Source organism: Aedes aegypti, chromosome 3 (genome assembly GCF_002204515.2).
Source record: "Aedes aegypti strain LVP_AGWG chromosome 3, AaegL5.0 Primary Assembly, whole genome shotgun sequence".
Lineage (NCBI taxonomy): Eukaryota > Metazoa > Arthropoda > Insecta > Diptera > Culicidae > Aedes > Aedes aegypti.
This window is the reverse complement of record NC_035109.1, coordinates 41,940,096-41,961,971: the sequence shown is the minus strand read 5'-3', so window position 1 is coordinate 41,961,971 and position 21,876 is coordinate 41,940,096. Positions and strand designations below refer to the sequence as shown.

Below are 21,876 nucleotides of genomic sequence, written 5' to 3'. Positions count from 1 at the left end.
CGTGCATCGGTCCATGGGAACGAGTGAATTTGGCACCGCTCAAACGTCAGATTAGTGAACTCGTTCATTGGTCCATTGTACTTTTTGAATTCCTGAAGCTTAGGATGTTTTAATAGTTACCATAGGCTGAGAATCAGATTTTGTCCTAGCGTGAATGTAATGTCAAATAAAAAAGAAGACTGTATGAATCCAAAAGTGCCTTATTTTGTATCAGTTTTTTGGAGAGAATAATATTCCCTCTCACTCTCTTCACATAGTTACATAATATTGCGATCCTTAGAATAATTACACATATGGTTTTTTTCACACATCCTGAAATATCGATGTTTTGTTGATTTCTACTTTATTTGTTCAAGTTTTACGACACACAGAAATACTTAGAATAGTGTTCAAATGACACACACGATGTGCAGGCCCAGAAGAGCTCGTTTGTGTACTCAATTTTGTGTAACTTCGTTTAACCTTCGTTATGCATTGGGGTCATTTTTGGCCAATCAGCACGGTAAATTAGCTGTAACTTTGTAGAGAAAAGAGATATAAATCTGAAATTTACTGACTTTTCCTAACTTTTGAAAACGAACATTTTCATGCTAAAAGAAGCTTTCAGCGACCTCTAGGAGCGGCGCTACAAAAAAGTGACACATTATGCATTAAGGGTCAAAAATGACCCATGGCTTTAAAACGCTCTCAAAAATCCATTTCTTAACCGATTTTCGTTCTTTTAGCTTTATATGAAAGATATGGAACTCAAGAATGGAACCCTGGAAATTGTTTGTCAGTATGGCCATTCTGGGCACAAGGGCACAAGGGAACCTGGAACCTGTTTCAGAAGGAACTGGCTTATATCATATTCAGCAGTTCATACACATGTATATAACGACGGTTCGAATTTCATGGTTTTTCATTCCGATTTACAAGAGCACCAAGAGGACCAACATTTAGATTTGGCCGGTATTTCGGAGTATTTCGGAACCGGTTCCGCTAGGGTGTGATGTGGACATTTTCAGACCATCATATAGTGCCATCATGCGACGGCTCAAAATACATGATTTTTCATCCAGATGTAAATGGACACCATGCCATATACCTGGCATTACGCACCTAGTGGAACAGAGCCTGCTTCTCAGCATTTATTAACGGAGAGGTTTGCCATCTTACTATTTTTGCCTATGTATATCGCTTGGCAAGCACGATGATATTGTATGCCTGGGAAGTCGAAAAAATTTACAACCCGGAAAGATCCTCGTCCGGTGGGATTCGAACCCATGCCCCTTAGTTTGGTCTAACTGAGAAGCTGCGTGTTTACCGCTGGGCTTCCCAAACATAAAAATATTATATTAGAATATCATTTCCGTTTCGGCCAAATTAGCAAAAAAAAAAAGATTATACAGTCAACTCAGCATAACTGGATTTTGAACGGACCGGAGAACAAGGGAGGTATACAGTAAAAGCAAGAGTAACCTGACTAGTGGATTACAACAGAGTTGAAACAGATTTTGCTATTCCGTTAGCGCGTTTTTTTCTAAAAAAGTATGTTATAATCTTTAATGATTAGTAGTTAAAATAATAAAAATTATAACACAATTTTCTCTAAACTAAACTAAACTGAAACAAAATATGTTATAATTCAAACAAAAGTTTAACTCATTATGTTTCGAATCAAACCCTAATATAACTCATTTTGTTTTTTTCCATTCCTGAATTATAGCAAAATTTGTTATAAGCAATTGCTCTCACAAATATTATGAAAAATGTGTTATAATTATGTTCTAACTAGTAACAAATTTGAAGCAGCTTTTGTTAATATGGTTTTGTTTCAATTATGATTAAATTTCTTCCATGAATTCAAAGTACTTCTAAGTAAACATGAAACAAAATTTGATATTTGTAATAAATCTTGATATGATCGTGCTACAATATTGTTGTAATCCACTAGTCGGTAGTAGATAAAATAACAAAAAAATTCAATACAATTTCCTCTATACTAAACAAAATTTTAGCAATATATAATATAATTTAAACAAAAATGTAACTTATTATGTTTCAAATCTAACAAAAATATAACTCAGTTTGTTATTATTCATGACTTAATTATAACAAAATTTGTTATGTTTTTTACATGAATTAAAGCGCACATGAATAAGTAACTTCCCTCAGATTTTTTATCACGATTTGTTTTATAATTATGTTATAAATTTAAACAAATTTGAAATAGCCTTTGTTATTATAACTGATTTTGTTTTAATTATGTAAGGACATTGTAAAAACTCAACATGCATGAACAAAAATGAAATAAAATTTGATATTTGTAAGAAATCTTGATATAATTGTGATGCAATTTTGTTGTAATCCACTGATTGCATTCTGTACACGTGCTGCAGCCTTATGTGCAGGAGCCATAAGATCCAAGATAATCTCTACTGTAATCCTTACATTTATTTTTCCATGGGTTCCACAAGCGGTTACTCTGAGATTTCTCCAAGAAACAAATTTTGTTCGCTACCAGACCGTTTCCGATAGAACTCCAGAAATACCAACAATTCCATCAGGAATATTGCCAGAAGTTCCTCCAGGGATTTTTCCAAGGATTATTCCAGAAATTTCTGCAGGGATATTTCTACAGGGATTTCGCCAAGACTTACTGCGGGAATGTCTCCAGTGATTCTTCCAGTATAATTTTGACTAGAATTTCTCCAGGAATTTCTCGAACGATTCCTCAGGGAACTTTTTCAGATATTACTTCTGGGCCACTCAGGCTTCTCAGACACCCGTCTAGAATCACATAACAAGATTATGACATATTGTAACAAAAGCTGTTAAATTAACAGAAGTTCATATAACTTTGTCAAGATGGCTTTGTTCTTAACTTGTCACATTTTTTTTGTATCAGATTAATTACATGACATTTGTTATATTTCTTACATTGCATGTGTAAGTTGGTTGTAAATAACATCTAAAGTTATGAACAATAACAAAATTTACAAAAATGTTGTTTTGTTGTGACAGGTCGGTAACACGTTTTGTAATCATATTGGTATAATTTTAATAGGATTTGTTATATTTTATATTTATTTGGCGTTAAATTTGTTATTCCAACCACTAACGGTATATGTTTTATAACAATTTCTCCATTTGTTTCTCCAGAATATTCTCGGGTAGTCTTCTCGAGATTTTTCTACGAATTATTCCTGAGACTTCCTCCGGGATCGCTTCCGAAATTCTCCTGGAGAAATTCATCTAGGGATTCTACAATAAATAACTTCATGAATTCCTTTAGGGATTCCTCAAAAGTTTACTTTATGAATTCCCTCAGGCATGCATCCAGGAAATCGCTACATGAATTCTTCTAAGGATTTTTTCAGGTAATCTTCCAGGAATTCCCCTTCAAATTTCTTTAGAGACTCGTTCTGGGCCTCCAAAAACTCCTCCGGGCAATTCTTCGAGAATCCTCTATAAATTCCTACATAGATTTACCCATGAATTCCTCCAGAAATTTCATCAAAATGAAAAATAATTCATCCTGAACTTCATCTGCGATTTTTTTCAAAGATTCCTCTAGGAACTCCTTTTCTCAAGAAGATGTTTGAAAGAAAATAGATGAGGTCCTGAAAAGATTCCTGGAGCAATCCCTAGAGAAACCTTAAAAAAACACCTTCACGTAAATGCTTCCAGTGGACCTTTTGTCCTTTGAAAGAAGCACCACACCAGACCACGGACTAGCATGCAACGCCCAATTTCACAATCGAAACACGTTCCTGATGGAAAGTTTTCCTAACTGAAGCGGGAATCGAACCCACACTCCTTGGTCGATGCGGATAAATGCGTTGTAATTCTAGAAAAAAATAGAGTAATCCCTTGAAGAATCCCCGGTTGAATTCCTGGAAAAATGTCTGAAGTAATTCTTGCAAGAGTTAATCAAGGGATTCTTAGAACAATTCTCTAGAGGAATTCATGAAAAAATCCCTGGAACATAAAATTTGCTTTTTGGCTCCGCTGTTTATTTTTTTTTTACCGGCTTTTTTTATAATAAAGACTGCGTAGACGAAAAGCATATTTCATTAAAATGTGCAGTTGATTGTCTACCAGCCCATCCTTGGACAATTTGTAGAGGAAATCATTAAGATTTTTTTTAAAGCAATCCTTTGTTATATTCCTGATGAAAAAGCTGAAGAAAACCCTGCAGGAATCGCTGTAGAGATTTTACTAGAGAAATCCATGATTCCATGAAGAGATTTAACAAAAAAATCAATGTAATGCATTTACTGGAGGAATATTTGTAGAGATTGTCGTTATATAATTCCTGAAGTAGTTCTTAGCATAATGTATGACTCAATTCCTGCAGGAATTCATAGGAGAATCACTGAAGGAATTTCAAGAAGAACTCTTAGAGGAATCCCTGTTGGTGGTTCAGAACGAGTCCCAGTCAGTCTGGAGAAATTATTAAAATAATTCATGTCGCGATTTTCCTTGTGGTAACTCTGGGAGAATTCCTCCAAGAAATTCTTGAGGAATTTGTAGGTTGAGAAAGACCTGTAAAAATTCCTGGTAGAATCCCTGGAGTAATTTCGGGAGGAATCCAAGAATAGATTTTCGGAATAATTCCTGGAAGCATCTTGAGAGGACTACTTGGAGATATCTTTGTATGTTTCCGTGGAGGAATCATCAGAGAAAACTCTGAAGAAATCACTAGATAAACATCTTGAGGAACCATTGAAACAAAATGTCCTAGTGTAACTCTTAGAGAAATTCCTGGGGGAAACCTTGAAGATATGAACATTAACATACTCTCACAATCCCTTCATAAAAAATGTGTTGTCTTGAAGATTCTCTTCAAGAATCCTTGATTTTCTAGAGGAATCTCTGAAAGAATACCAGAAAAAAACGCCTAAAAATTATCTGGAGAAATGCCGCAGCTTTCCTGAAAGAATTCCTGGAACAGATCTTGGAGGATTTCTGGGAGAAACTCCTGGAAGAATCCCAGTAAAAAATTTACTTTAGTAATCACTAGAGACATTCTTGCAGAAACTCCTAGCGAAATCTGTAAATGTCTTGGCTGTCTTGGTAGGAATAACACAACGACAACACGCCAAGCCGTTCCCATAGGGGACGTTAGCCAAAAAGAAGGACGTTTCAAGTAATACTGTTCTATATGGTATGCCCTCTTCAACATCTAATCCAATTTCTCTCGCCGTTCCTTTACGGTACCTATCCATCTAGTATTCATTGCTTTCTTCTCCATGCTCCCTCTTACTTCAAGTAAAATAGACCGATATGCCGGTAACCAAATTACCGTTCTGATTCATATTACGGACAGCTTCAAATTCCGGACATTCTACTTTGTATGGGAAACATTTTACGCGAAATGTTTCAATTTTTGCTGTTCAAAAGTTCTTAATTTCAAGCCTCGTTTTAGTAAACTTTTTCCATAAATATCTTTGCAAATTTATAATGCCCAACTAACTTAGATGTCTCTTTGGTGGTTTAACGATTTCGATTGATGATTTGACTGTTCCATTAATGATTATCATGACCTGTCCGGAATTCGATTCAAAGTGTCCGGAATATGAGGCAAATGTGAGGAAGCGTCCGGAATAAGAATCATGAAAAGGCCACACATTTTGATTTATTTAAAATTATTGAAGTTGCGGAAGCGTATTCTTCACCCACCGTTCGAAATAAAAGGGCTTCCGACGCTCGATAGCGCTAAGGAATCATACAGAATGATTTATTTTGTATGCTCTATGCTGGGTTATATTTTCCTGAGTCCTTAAGTGTCCGTAATATGAATCAAAACGGTAAATGCCTGTAAATATTGTTTGCAGGAATCCTAGGACGAATTGCTTATCGAATCCCTGGAGTAACCCCAGGAGGAATTGCTAAGATATTCAGCCTATCAAGAGCCCTATCAAAACTGGTCTAAAATGTATCATGGAAAACAATATTTCTTCCTGGAGCAATCTCTGGCAAAAGCCCTAGTGAAGAAATTGCTGTAAGAATTACGGTAGAGATTATTCGTGAAGGAATTTTCGAAATAATTCCTGGAGAATTTTCTGGAAGAACCTCTGGAGATATTTAGAGAGTGATTCTTGAAGGAATATCTGAAGGTTTTCCTAAAAGGATGTCTGGTGCCCTATTTGAGCAGGTCTTAAAATTGTGATTGATGTCAAAAGTTATATAGTTATAAGTTAGAATTATGTCGAATGATTTCGATTCCTTATATTACATTTTTTTACTAATTTGGTAATAATGGAAATAAAATTCATGTGATAACTTTATGTTTAAGAGACCCATATAGCCTCAGCGGTAAACGCGCAGCTTTTCAGTAAGATAAAACTAATGGGCAATGCCTCTCTGCTTAACATTTTTTCGCTCCCTCGCAAAGAGGCAAAGGCAGCACGCTGCTCTTGAGTATGTCACCGAACTCTTCGCATCAAACAATGGAGACGCATGGTCTGTCACATTAATTCTACTATAAATATCTAAATATCGCCATGGCCAACGGTGAGCAATTTCTATATCGATTTAAAGGACACATACGAGTGAAATTATTCCGCCTAATGCATAGTACTTTTAATCGGCACAGTTCAGTAAACTTATAAGTTTATATTACAAGCGCTGTTCATTACATAAAACGTAAATGCAACTTCCTAGCTTTTGTCCAAAAGCTTTTTACAGTGTGACAAATAAACTACTTTGAATAAGTTCATACCCTGCACACGAACAAGATAATCAGGACGTATGTAAATAATGTGCAATTCTTCCGCCCTTATCTTTCTTTACCCAAAACCGTTGAAAAGTCCTATGCTCAACGGAAACGCCACATGAATTTACCTAGGAAATTTCCACCTCAAACTCCAAAACGATAAACTCCCGCCACGCTCCGAAGCGGAAACGAAACTCGCGAAAGCAATTAAACTTGCAACTCCCGGAAGATTTCCCAAGTCACGAACAACCGCGCAAACGGCAAGTAAACAAGCAATCCCAACAACAACTACACTACCAATTACTCATCCTCGTAGCTTCTGTGATCTGTGGTGGTGGCATGATATACATTAGGGCGGTTTAAATAACAAAAAAGTTTGTGAAGCCAAACTCTTTACTATAAATGACAATGTTTATATGGACTAAAAATGGTAATATTTTCATATAAGTATAATCTTATTATCTACATGTCTGAACTTGTTTTTCGAGCCATAGAGAAGAGAGTTTAACAATTCGACGGATAGAATAAGCGTTATCCATACATTTGTGGACAATTTTATAGTGTCATATGGGAATGTCGTTCAGTAAACTCCTACGAAAACCCCAAACAAGGCTCAAAATGAATTTGTTTATTCAACTTTTTTTTTAATAAAGCTGGAGTGATAAAGTTTTGTGACATTTTAAGGCATCATCGTTGATATGATAGTTGAACGGATGCTGGAAGTAATCTTTTAGTTTTTACCATAAAACCCTTCAACATCTTTGGGCCACCTTTTACTCCTCACCAAAAAGACTAGCAATTTCGCAGGATTTGTTTTTATAGTAAATATTGTAAGCAAGATAAAGGACGTAGGATTTTGAATCTCTTTTGTTACTTGAATCACCCTAATACACATACAAACCCTATGCAAATTAGCTAACTTGCCATTCATTATCACAGTGCTTTCCTTTTCCTCTTGTTCGTAGGACGACGAGGACGACGACGCTAGGAGACTATAAGGACGACCAGGCTTGAGCACATATCATGGAAACGCTCTACACCGGACACATCCACGGGTTTCCACCGGCGGCCAACGTTTCGTACGGTTCGCTGAGCACGACCTGGGGTTCCCAGGGGGGGCTCATTGCACTGGGGGTGGTCCTGGGGAGCTCCGTCAGCCTGGTGGGGCTGGCTTTTGCCTTCATTACGTACAGGTAAGTGGGGGAGGCGAGTAAGGATGTGGTTGTTTGGAGAGGTTTGGTGCGATCATTAGGATAGGATATGGGCTGGGATTGTATGTGTTGTTGCTACATATGGCCAATTTGTTTTGAAGTAGTCAGTGCTGTGTAAGTAAATGAAAGATATGATTATAATGGAAGAATCAGTTGCATCATACCAACTTTCAGAGATGTTCAAGTTGACTCGCAATGCCTACAAGCTGATATGTTGAGAACTTTGCATGCACATGAAAGCCTTGATTTCGATTGATGAGATTTTATGAACCGATGTACCATATCGATGATAACACAATGAAACTCTAGAAATAAATTGCAATAGGATGCAGAATTTTGAGCAACCATTTAAGTATTTGGTGGGACGTCGCATTGCTTTGGTTCTTTTCATCCTGGGTTCTGCCCCATATTCGTCAAAACGAAGTTTACTTGGTTCACTCACCTATCTCGCAGCACATCAACGGCTTTTTATCCCAACTTGAAGTGGACTTGAAGTCAACTGCACCTCCCCGAAAATCGTCCTAAGCACCCGGCATTCGAAAACTCTTAGAGGGTCCTCCCCAAGTAACCACAAGAATTAAGGTATTACCGTATTTTAACTTTAATTCAACGAGTGCAATGCATCATCGCTTTTATTCTATTGCAATGCAATGTGCATTAATGGGTGATATATGGTCACCGCTCAATGCTTCATAGCAACAAAAACAGCAAGACTTCAATAATGCTGCATTTTCGTCAATCCTTCCCTCACTCAGGCAAATAGACTATAGAAATACCTAATTATCCCTTACGAAAACTCGGCACAAGAAATCTGGTTGAAATTCGTAGGTTTGGCTAGAATTTAAAACAGCAAAAAAAAATACAACAACCTGGAATTGAACCAAACACTTTACGATTGATAGGACCGTGCGTACACCACACGCCTATCGATGACTCGATGCGGCGAGATGCTAAAACGATACATAAAGCGTGCAAATGAGCAACTGTTTCAGCCCCACACAATGAAAACAAAACAAAATCTCAACAGCAAACAAATCGACAGCCGCTGTAAACTTGTAAGTGCAACAGTCGTGTCCACCAATTTATTGCGCACTTCACCCCAAATTGGACTATTTCGAAATTTGAAGATTGCAGAAAAAGTGTGATAAAGCGCACGCTTGCAACGGATCATCTCAACGTATTTGATGCACTTGTTCCTGAAATCACAAGGAATAAGTGCATTTAGGGCCGATTTCTTCACGTAACCGTAAACCAGGTTTACCCATATAGTTAAACTGGGTTTAAGGCTTAAGCGATGGTGAAGAAACCGCTTATTAAAAGATCATCATGATTCGACGTAATCCTGAGCTGCTATCACACTTTGAAAGAACTTGCACACTTGTGACGGTCCGACTTGGAGTGAAGTCGACAATATTGACCACTGGCAACGAAATGGCGCTGCTTGAAGTTGCACAATTTTCCCGGCCAAGACATTCATCATTCATGGTCCGGAGGATAGGCGCGGCGAGTCATCGAAAACATCTTCTTCTTTCTGGTGTTACGTCCCCACTGGGACAGAGCCTGCTTCTCAGCTTAGTGTTCTAATAAGCACTTCCACAGTTATTAACTGAGAACTTACTATGCCAATGACCATTTTTGCATGTGTATATCGTGTGGCAGGTACGAAGATAATCTATGCCCCGGGAAGTCGAGAAAATTTCCAACCCGAATAGATCCTCGACCGGTGGGATTCAAGCCCACGATCTTCAGCTTGGTCTTGCTGAATAGCTGCGCGTTTACCGCTACGGCTATCTGGGCCCCTAAAAAAATCGAAAACATCTCTCAATTTATTTAGGTTAGAATCCCGGCAAAGCAATTAAGCAAAATACACATATGAATCATACTCAAAATAAAAACAGACAAAAGCAACGCAGGCACCCAACGATCAAATATTTTTGTGTTTCTAATTTTGATCTCAAAATAATGGTTTCCCCCATGCATTAAATACACTTAGGCTAAAGCTTTTATACGGTACAGACAGTAACCTGAGAGAGACTCGCGAAGAGGAAAAATATCAACGTCATATGCAGCCCAGATTCCCCTCTCACGAAACGTCAAATGCAGCCCACCGTTTTTATGGCTGAAAAAGTGAAAAGTATTGTTTTCAAAGTAAACTGTTATTAAAAACCTCAGTCGGCGGAGCAGTTTTTTCCAAAGCTGCAGATAAATCTAAGCAGAAGATTAATTATTTCTAATGTCTGCTACGTTTGCTGGCGTGAAATTTCACTCAAACTGCTATTTATGATTCGATGTGATGCAAACTCAATAATTTTATGCTGAGAGGTTCATGTGAGGTTTTGAAATGCATGCGCATAATTAGTATAAACACAAAGTGGAATAAGAAAAAAACTCAGCAATCACAGAAAAAGAAGACCGTCTTCGCGAGTCTCGTCTCAGACAGTAACTATACTTTAGAATAGGGGTTCTCAACCGGTGGTCCGCGGACCACTAGGGGGCCGTGAAGAGCTATCAGGGGGTCCGCGAAGCCATTGAGAGCAAGTGTCTCCTGATTGGTGAATAAATGTGAAGAATCTTAAGGCTAAGAGCCCGTCATTCGTTCTGACAGCCATTTTGTTTTTGCAGCTTGCAATTTCAAAGTGATAAAACTCAGTCATCTTAAGTAATATTGATTCAGAAAAGTATCACTACTTGCGCTTACATGCAGAAATTATGCTGATACTTTTTCAGCAATGTCAGTGCAAAACCAAGTGGTTTTCATTAAATCGCAATCGTTAGACGAATTAGCCACAATCATCGATGCCCAGTACAAATTTCAATGGCGGCCTACTTCTATTATAATCGAGTTTCAAATTTTGTATTTTGTTTTTTTTTTCAACTGTGAAAGTACTGAGAAATACCTTCAATGTGATCCTGTCAGTTAAGGATTGCATATCAACTATTACTGAACATCCATTCAATTTCTATCCAGTGAGATCTTGGAAATTAAAAACAATGAATTCTTGGAGATATCCATAGGAAATTTCTGTAATATTTGTGGCATAATCCTTGGTAGATTTTGCCAGCTCACTGACGAAATCCAAGGTTTTCGGAGATTTCCTAACAATTTTTTTGTCAATTCTCCCAAGTTGGCTTCTAAGGAACCTACGAAATCTGCAGTTAACTCCTGGGAATATTTTTGACGATTTATTAGCGGAATTAAAAATGTTTGTATGTGAGGTATTTTATTGTTTGCACATTTGATTCAATTCGAGGTTTGTTTTAAATTGCTGAGCTCATATTTGGTCACAAAATTCGTTGTTTCCAAGCGCTTCTTATTGCCAAGTTTCAAACGATTCGGCCGCGAAAATTCCTTCCAACAAAGTGGATCCATGAAATGTCAAAGTTCTTAACTTTATTCTGACCCGTACATACATGCGACTTTCTGTTGTTCCTACTTGCCCTGCATGAATTGTTGAATTTTTTCAAGAACCTTTTTGGAAGTTCCTTGTCGTATTATTGTAAAAATACTAGGTAGATTCCTGATTCAATTCTTAGTGCACTCCTCCGAAAGAAGATTCTTGCATTGACGATTTCTTAAGATATGTTGTGGATTATAGGCATGATTTGTAGGAGTGCCTGCCCAGTACATCAGATAACACTTCAATATTCGTTTTGTGTATTTTGTACAACACAGTTGAAAGAAAAACCTCTTTTTTCTCTCAGGTGCTTCTGGCGATGGTCAACCGCGTGGCGACCGAAAAGATAAAGCATTTTGAGAGATTCGGTTTGTTCGTAAACATTGGTTTTAAGAACATCCATCTTTAGGGGTCCTCTAGCTGTTATAATGGTTCAAAGGGGGTCGCGGCTCCGAAAAGGTTGAGAACCACTGCTTTAGAAATTGCCATCATAGAGCTAGGAAATGTAGCCGTATTTAAACTGTAATAGTGCCCTTTTCCACTTTAATACTGATTTAATGAAACATATAATGCGGTATGATTTTATATGCCATATTCTATAGTAGCATATAAAGTGATATTAATGCAACTATATACAGCTGTACGGTTACTTGGGTCAGTTCCTCGTCGGGCATAGTCCACGTTCCATGCCCGTAAAAGACTACCAGTCTTATCAATGTTTTTGAACATGGTACATTAGGTAAGAGAGTGAAACTATTTTGGTCGCAGCTTCTTCTGGATACCTCGACTGTTAAACCCAGCCTTTGGCATCACATTTTCTAGCGCAATAATAAACAACATTTGTTTATTTGTTTATTATGTAATTCAACTGACATTCTTTGTCTTATTGAATATTCTAAAACTATGTGAACAATCAAATCTATCACATTAATCTCCACAGAGCATCAAAATTACAATCAAAACAACATAGCGTTTCATAAAACCTCCTTAAATACAATTACATAATACATAATATTTATCGACAACAGAAACAATATAACATATAAACAAAAGCATTATAACATGTAAACAAGAATCATCATAACATATTAACTCTTAAGTTCAAGGTCGCCAAGTTTCGTTTTGCCTATTGATAAATTCTCTGAACCTAACATTGACCGGCCACGTCGAAGCAGTAAGCGCTCGATTTTTTCATTTACTTTGAACAATCACTTTGAATAATATGAAATCTAACATACTTCGGGTTTTCCATTTTTTGGTTAACTCTACCACAGTTACAGGTTCATTTTCAGAAACGTCTAGTGCGCTGCATACCATGCGATGAATATCCCGCTCCGTAACACTTGGATCGATGTTCGAGAGATAGATCCCAAAATTACCGTTGTTTGTCGTTTGGCCATCGCTCACATCAACGTTACTTCCAGTCATTCCGTCCGACAGCATGTATGACGTAATCGGTGTTGAGTGCACTATCTTAGGTGGAATAGGGGGGACAACGGGTACCATTTTCGAGAGAGAATCCAAAATTTCGCTTACTGCAAGCTTCAGCTCTTTCACTTCTTGCTCTACCGTTTTTGTAATCTTCGTGTTTGCGCTCTCGTCAGCTGGATTAGATTGCGCATCATCTCGCTTTTTACGGAAAACACTCATGCACGCGTCACACATCCAGATAATATTTTGCGTTCGTGCGAGTGTATCAAAATCTCCTTCCTTCAAACCAACGCAATCAGCATGGAAGAAGCAAGCGCAGTCACCTTCGCATACAGTGAAGAAATCAGCGCGACTATCAATACAATCAGAACATTGCTTGCATTTTCTGTCCTTTGCCATTGCCAAAAATCACCGAGTCGTAATTTAATTCAATTTACTGGTTTTTCGTGACACTTAACCGGAGTTCACAACGTGCAACGATAAGAACGAATAAACTTACGAAACTTAGAACGGACTGAGCACTTTTCACAATCAAACAACAACAAATATTTTGAACAAAGAAGAGCACCAGCAATACCTGCGACCAGCGAATTGAGCGAATTACGCGAAGTATGCCTCGGTAGTCCCCGTCTGGATTCCAACAAACTAGAGTATTCGCCTCAGATCTTCATAAAATTTATTATGCGTGGCGCGAAAAATTCTCGCGCCAACTATCTTAAAAAAAAAACGCTTGTAGATCGCCGCAGGTACTTCAAGTCGTTTTGGTGTCTTCTACGCGATCATGCCTTGGACAATCAGGAAGACACCGGAACGATTTGAATTACCTGCGGTGATCTACACGCATTTCAAGAAGTTTTCAAGATCGCCGTCGCGATAAATAATCGCGAAATGCACAGTAGCACAACATTCATCGTCACTCTTATCAGTCTGGTAAGGTTTACGGGGGCAGTTTCCATACAGACTGATGGCAAAAATATTTCTTCCATCTCATCGAACTTGCATGAATCTCCGATCTTTTTTCACTGAAAGTTAGCCTTGGTAGTCTGTAACCGTTGTTACAAGAGTTCCAATCCTTTTTTTAATTGCACCATGTGATCAAGTATTCAAATATTCAAATATTCAGCATAAGCATTCAAAAGCACTGGGCAGTTCGACATAACTATATGTAACGGTCATAAAAGCATGGCGTAAAAGTTACAGCAAAATGGGGACAGGGTTTCACGAATGGCCTGAAGGGTTCGAAGGATGCTTGCTGGGTTGCCATCGCTTTTTAAACAGGCGAGCGTGTAGACCAGAAGTGCTCAGTGGAGAAGTAAATTTGATAGTATAGTGCGAGTAGTGAATCGAGTTAAGTTGGAGAGACAGTTCATCGCAACTCAGGACCTTTTTTGATCTTGCTTTAAAGCATTCTGGTTTGCGCGTCCTTAGATCGCCATTGCACGCTACGGTCGAAGTGACTTTTGTAGTTACGAGACCTAATAGTCAAGGACCATTGTTCCTCTGGCCGAGGGCCATCAACGCAAAGGAGGACATTACTCGGGCAACGGCCCTAAATATCAAGGAGTATTCCCTTCACGGTTCGACAGAGGGCGGCCTTGCCGTCGTCGACCGGTTTCGTCCGAAGGAAGCGCCTGTGCATCCGAACCAACTCCACATCGCTGAAGACCGTCATTCCAGCCCATTCATATCCGCCATTGCCCCAAGCTTTGTCCACCGGTATCGGTGCCATCTTGCCGATCGTCGCAGCGTCAGTAGGAGAGACCGTCAACGCCGGAGTGAATCCGGTAAATCGTCGCGTGCGCTCGCTGGACTGCAGAACACCAGGTACGTGGCCGAAAATCCAGCGTGACCCACCAGAACAGTTTGGCCAAATACATCGTAAAAAATTTGAACCGCTCGTGTTTTTTTGTGTTTTTGACTTTCTCCTATACATGGGTTTATAGGATAATTAAAGAGTTACACTAATTTTGATAAATTTCAACCGCTCATAGACCAATTTCACATATCGTGAACTCGAATGAGTTTTTAGAAGTTAGAAATTGATCATTTATTCTACCTACACTCACACAATATGACCAGCACATGGTAGTATGCCGCATTTTATATTATAAAAAAAAAACACTTTCCGTTTTAGGACAGCTAGGTTGCCGGTATCAATAAAAGATGATCTAATAACAAAAAAATGATTATAAATAATAATAAATAAAAGTCCTATAGATGATCTCATTGCATCAAAACAAAGATTTCGGAAAAATATGATTAGAGGTATTAAATTACACGTGTTGTAGTAATTTGGGCAGTGCTCCAGTAGTAGACGTTCGGAAAAGAGATACAAAGTTGCATAAGCTGAGCATTTTATAGCAGGTTGATGCATAAAAATACGTGAAAATAGATTTATTTTTAAAATATTGCTCACATTAATAAATCCACTGCTGCAGTAGTCCTCAGCCTATCTGACAACCATCTCGATGCTTTCAGAACAAAACAAGAGCCGAAAAACATGAACAGAGTTATTTGAATTTCTGGGCTTGCCCTTCGCGTAGGCGAGTCGTCGAGGCTCGTGTCAGGCAGATGAAAGATAATGTCCGTTACGATAATACAGTGATACCTCCATGAGTCGATGTTCCATGACTCGATATCGACTCATGGAACCATACTAAAAATCAAATTTCATGGTTACTATGATGGTCCTTCTAAACGACTTTCTATAGCTTTTCTGTTCCATAACTCGATATTTCCATGAGTCGATGGTCCCTTCAATATCGACTCATGGAGGGTTGACTGTAGTCGTTTCCGGAATTTTCGTAGTAGTTTATCGAACAATGCTCATTTTTCAGTTAACGGTCGCTTGATTAAGATTCATACCCATCAGGAAGACTATAATCATGCTCATTCGCAAATTAATTTTAATCAAATCTTTCAATTTCGAATGTATCTACCCAAGGAAAATCCTTTGCCGATATCGTGGCAGGTAATTTGGACTCCTCCCCTATTCAATTGTTTCAAATCAAATGAAAAAAAACCCTGCCGTCACAGGAAACTTCTATTCCGCCTCTTTGTCTACCGAAAATTCTAACGGGAAATAATCAGATAATGTACCCCCTTCAAGTGATATGTCTGCCTCTGATTTTAATTTTCTAACTGAACAATTGAATCTAATGATTGATGCAATGTTTAAAGCCACCACTGTGACTGAATGAGTCCAAGTCGGTGTAAAATTTACTAATCAAATTGTTATTGGTTTACATTTTTCTAATGGATCCAATAAATAATATTTTAAATAATTTGAATTGGAATGCTCGTTCTTTGAATGGTAAAGAGGACGTGCTGTTTAATTTTCTTACATATAATGACGTGCATATAGCTCTTATTACTGAAACATATTTAAAACCTGGATTCAAACTAAAAAAGATCCTAACTTTTTTGTTTATAGTAATGATCAACTTGATGGGGCATGTAGAGGAGTTGCAATCATCATTCATAGGCGTATACAATATAAGAGCAATTCTCGCTGAAACCAGGCCGCCATCGGCACCCATCGTCAGAATTCCAATTTTATGTCACTGATCGCTAGTTTTCGATAAAACTTAAGGGTGGTCCTTTCGGTTTTCTCAAATTGGTGGACCCCTTGTACCCCAGCTAGCTAAACAGTTTGCGAAAAAGCCCATTTTTGATAAATATTGGGTATTTCTTCACGTGTCTCATATTTCGTTTGTAACACATTGCAAACTTAGTGGCATCGTATTGAGAAAGGATATAGCTTTCATTTGAAGTTAAAAAAAAATTGGCGGCCATTTTGAATTTGACCACCATCTTGAATTTTGTTAGAAAAATCGTTTTTTCACCATTAACGCACCGCTAGTTTTGAATTCTGAGATCACCATCAGAAAGCTGAGGAAAAATTGCATAAGATAGGCTACAAAAACTAGGTGAGCAATGGTATTTACCCTATGAAATCAACGATTTTCTAAATCATGTTCTCCTATTTTGACGTATATGGCGAGTGCATTCGATGCAAACATTATTTTTTGTACAACAAAGAAGCAAGTTTTCAATCGTTGGAGTATTATTTGAGATAGATGAAAGAATAGGAGTATTATTTTGAGTAAAAAAATCTGGTGGCCATCTTGGATTTTGACGCCATCTTGGTTTTAAGTGCAGTAATGCCTCCATGAGTCGATGTTCCATGACTCGATATCGACTCATGGAACCATACTAAAACAAAATTTCATGGTTACTATGATGGTCCCTAGAGATAGCTTTCCAAAGGATTGCAGTTCCATGGCTCGATATTTCTATGAGTCGATGGTCCCTTCAATATCGACTCATGGAGGTTTCACTGTAGTAGAATGAGTTTTCACCTTGTTAGCACTCAACATGTTGAATTTTAATGCTATCGTTACACTTACTTTTCTTCTTGTTCATATTATTCCTGACGTTACGCACTTAACTTCACTAGCTTTAAAAACAAATTATCAAATAGGATTTTTTAACGCTTATTTGCTACCTGAATGATTCTTCTGCATATCTTTGAGTTGAAAAATAGCATTAATTCTTAAATTTATTTGGTCTAAAACCATTGATAGAAATGAACAATCAGTTGAACAGCTGAGATAATATAAGAAAGACAGAATCTGCTTGTTTTTTTTTAACGTAGGTCTCATAATTCAACATGATGAGCGCTGAGATGGTATAAAATCTTTCAACTGCTAAAAACCAAGATGGCGTCGAAATCCAAGATGGCTACCAGATTTTCCAACCTTGAAATGATACACCTGCGTTTCGGCTTTACGTCAACATTAGAACAAAACCTGCTTCTTATCTTTCAATTTCGCTAATTTTCACATGCATGTTGGGCGGTACTTAAACGATACTTTATGGTTCGAAAAATCAAAGATATTTTTTGCTTCAAAATTTAAGATTTCCATTCTAAATTAATTCACTTTTGCCAATGTTTTTCCTTGAAACTTAATATCTGTCACAAGACTTACTACGGTCCCGACGCGGAATATGTAAACTTCATTCACTGAACAACAATGCATACAATCAATATTTTTGGACGGTTTTCATTTATTGAATTTACTTATTCATTATTAAAGAATTCCAAGATAAGTCGAAGAATTATTCTGTTGTCAAAAATCGCATCATAAAAGAATAATAATAAGAAGAGTATACGTAACCTCTTTTTTATTGGTAGCCTCTAAATTCGACATGCTGAGTGTTATCAAGAAGAAAACTCATTCTACTACTTAAAACCAAGATGGCGTCAAAATTCAAGATGGCCATCAGATTTTTTCACTCAAAATAATACTCCTATTCTTCATCTATCTCAAATAATACACCAACGATTGAAAACTTGTTTCTTTGTTGTACAAAAAATAATGTTTGCATCGATTGCAATCGCCGTATACGTCAAAATAGGAGAACATGATTTAGAAAATCGTTCATTTCATAGAGTAAATACCATTGCTCACCTAGTTTTTGTAGCCTATCTTATGCAATTTTTCCTCAGCTTTTTGATGGTGATCTCAGAATTCAAAACTAGCGGTGCGCTAATGGTGAAAAAACGATTTTTCTAACAAAATTCATAATGGCGGTCAAATTCAAAATGGCCGTCAAATTTTTTTCAAGTTTAAATGAAAGCTATATTCTTTCTCTATACGATGCTACTAAGTGTGCTATGTGTTCCAAGCGAAATATGAGACATATCACGTGAAGAAATACCCAAGATTTATCAAAAAATGGGCTTTTTCGCAAACTGTTCAGCTAGCTGACGTACGAGGGGTCCACCAATTTAAGAAAACCGAAAGGACCACCCTTAAGTTTTATCGAAAACTAGCGATCAGTGACATAAAATTGGAATTCTAACGATGGGTGCCGATGGCGGCCTGGTTTTAGCGAGAATTGCTCATAACTGTTTTCGTTATTTGAAACTAATGTTTTTGAAACTTTAGGTGTTTCAGTTGAAACACAGCTTGTTATATATTCTTTCATAGATGCCTATTTGCCTTTTCAGTGCTCTGGACAACAAGTTAATTTGATCCAAACTAGCAATAAATCAAAATTTGTTGTCATTGGTGACTTCAATGCCAAACATCGGTCATGGAATAATTCTCATGGTAATTCCAACGGCAGAATTTTATTTGATGAGTGCTCTTCAGGATATTTCTCAATTTAATACCCTGATAGCCCTACATGTTTTTCTTCTTCTAGAAATCCATCTACGATTGATTTGGTCTTAACCGACCCCAGTAGCCAACTGGTCACTCATGCTGATTTTTGATTCCGATCGTGTCCCTGTTACATTTCAAATATCCCATAAAGCGATTCTCAATCCTATCAGCTCCACTTTCAATTATTTTCGAGCCGACTGGAATATATACCAAACATATATTGACTCTAATCTTGATGTTAACAAAAACAAAACTTGATATTGACAATGCTCTTGAAACTTTAACAAATTTCATTGTTGAAGCAAGGAGCATTGTAATCCCAAAGTAAAGTAAAATTTGAATCCGTGATTATAGACGATGATCTAAAACTCTTGATCCGTCTTAAAAACGTGAGGAGAAGGCATTTTCACCGCTTTCGTGATACTGCTATGATAATTATATGACAGGATGCAAATTATCCTATCATAACAATTAAAAACTTGACCTTAAAACTCTTTCGGCAGTTTCTAGGTAATGAAACTTAACCTGACCTAATATCTAACAATCCATTCGGTCTAAAAACTAATGCACCTTACGATCCAGTGGAACTATCGACCATTTTTGGCTCAATGAATCTTTTGGTCTAACGGCCTAATGAGATATAATCCATGAAAAGGAGAGTAAACCTGTATTTTTAAACCTGAGATCACATGATTCATTGACAATGTCTGTAAATCTAATATGTATCGTGAAAGAAACATACCTCGTTAGTACCCTTCGATAACAATCCGACATAACTGCATCACTTCACAAATGCAATAAACACTTGCAACATGAAACATCCTCAGCTTGCAGCCACGACCACCCTCCTCCCAGCATTCTCCTGATGCAATCAAGATTTCAATCTAATTTCTTACACCCTGTGAGTCGCTCTCCTGCAGGGCGTGATTTCTACTGCGACATCGTTCTTTGTGCCACCATTCGCGGAAGAAACTGTGACACGAGTGTTTGAATTCCTCTGCGGGCAATATCAACACTTTGTACCTAACTTCTGAGGAGCAGATCTAACTTGGTGTCGTCGTTCCTTCGAAGGAAAAGTCATTTGAACGGTTCGCGTTTGAGGGAAGGTGGGGTGGCGAGTAATAAGGCCAGGTGCAACGGTAAACCCTATGGTTTAAATATGCAAATGCTGCATTCATCGAGCGGTTCATGCAAAAACGCCATCTCGCCACCATCGGATAAGAAGGAGCAGACTTGCATGGTGTTCATTAGACCGTTATTATCAGAAAAAAAATCTCCATCGAATCTGTGCTCACCAGTCGATTTCTTTAGCTATAGGCCTCTTGTGTCCTTATCAAAGGTTTGTCTAGAAAGGCAGTCAACGTTCAAGGATCCGTCCTCGTAATAATCATCATCAACGAAACTTAACAGCAGTTTTTCTGTTAAAAACTGAAATTAATTCACTGTGTTTCAGTTGAAGAATAAAATACAGTGAAAATAGGGTCCTAATGTTTATAACGAAATCTAGTTTTTATTGGATCAAATTGCGAGAAGAGTTTCTGGAGGAATTCCTCGATGAAATCACCGGAAAAATTTCTGGGGGAAAGCCCGAATAATTTCTGGACGAAATCCCGAGAGGAACTTCTGGGGAAAATTCTCGAAAGAGTTCTTGGAGGATATCTCCAGAGGAATCCTGTAAATTCCAGAATGAATTCTTGGAGGAAAGCCCCGGAATAATTTCTGCATAAAATCCCCGGAGAAGTTCTTGGGGGATATCTTTGTAAAAATCATTGAAATCCTAAAAAATACTTTGAAGGAATTGCTATTATAATACCAAGTAGTTCTTGGATATCCCCCGGAGCAATCCTTGATATTTGCGGATGAATTCCTGCATGAAATTCTCTACGCAATTCCTGAAGAAGTTCCTGAGAAACTCCTGGAAGAATATTCCAGATAAATTCTATGAACAAAAAAATCCCCGGGAGGATTCTTTAACGAAATTCCCGCAGGAATTGCTTCTGGAAATTCTCTAAGAAATGTATGGAGAAAATCCCCGGAGGAATTATTGAGGGGAAATCTTGGGGAGGGATTCTCGGGAATAATTTCCTGACAAATTCCTAGCTGGAAATCTCCTGGAATCCCCGAAGGAATTTCTGGAGGAAAACACCGGAGGAGTTCTTGGGGGAAATCTGGGCATTTGGGAATCACCTGAGAATTTCCTGGAGGAATTCTTGGAGCAAATACCTGGAAGACTTCCTGGAGGAAATCCCCGTTTTTTGTGAAGGGAAGCCTGGGAGAATTTCTGGATGCAATGCCCGCAAGAGTTGCTATTGGAAATTCCCTGAGAAGTTCCTGGAAAAAATCCCGAAAAAATCTCTGGTGCAAATCGCCAAAGTTTCTGGAGTAATTTCTCGACCAAATCTCTTGAAGAATTCCTGGAGCAAATCACCAGAGCAATTCCTGGAAGAAAACGCCGGAATAAACTCCGGAGAAATTTCTGTAGAAAATCCCCGGAGAAGTACCCGATGGAAATCACTAGAAAAATTCCTGCACGAACTTCCCGAAGGAAATCCTTAAGAAAATCCCCGTAGGGGTTCTTGGATATCTCGGGATGAATCTTTGAAATTCTTTCCTTTGGAAAATTTGGTGCAAATCTCCAGAAAGGTTTCTGGAGGAAATCTCCTGATATATTTTATTATAAAATCCCTGAAGGAATTTTTAAAGAAAACCCATACTGGATTTTTTAAATGAATTTCTGGACGAAACCTCCAGAAGATCCCTCCTGGATTAAATTTTAGGATGAATTCTTGGGAATCTCCCGAAGATTTCCTGGATAAAATCCCCGGAGGAGTTTTTGGACGAAACCCATGGAGAAGTTTTTGGGAAAAAAAACTCTCCGGAGGAATTTCTAGAGAAAATCTCCGGAGGAATTTCTAGAGAAAATCTCCGGAGGAATTTCTAGAGCACATTTCCAGCAGCAATTA

General features: G+C 37.9%; 1 protein-coding gene across 2 annotated transcripts in view; it reads left to right on the top strand.

Annotated features, from left to right (window-relative positions):
- The window catches only part of LOC110678020 (latrophilin-like protein LAT-2), a 378,663-nt gene that overhangs the window by 199,518 nt on the left and 157,269 nt on the right, over window positions 1-21,876 (top strand). The window contains exon 3 of one of the 2 annotated variants that reach the window (XM_021850387.1): window positions 7,669-7,896. In XM_021850387.1, coding sequence (XP_021706079.1) covers window positions 7,727-7,896 — 170 coding nt within the window. In that variant the 5' untranslated portion in view covers window positions 7,669-7,726. Of the gene's footprint in view, window positions 1-7,642; window positions 7,897-21,876 lie in introns of both variants that reach the window. The other variant, XM_021850388.1, reaches the window with a different exon arrangement.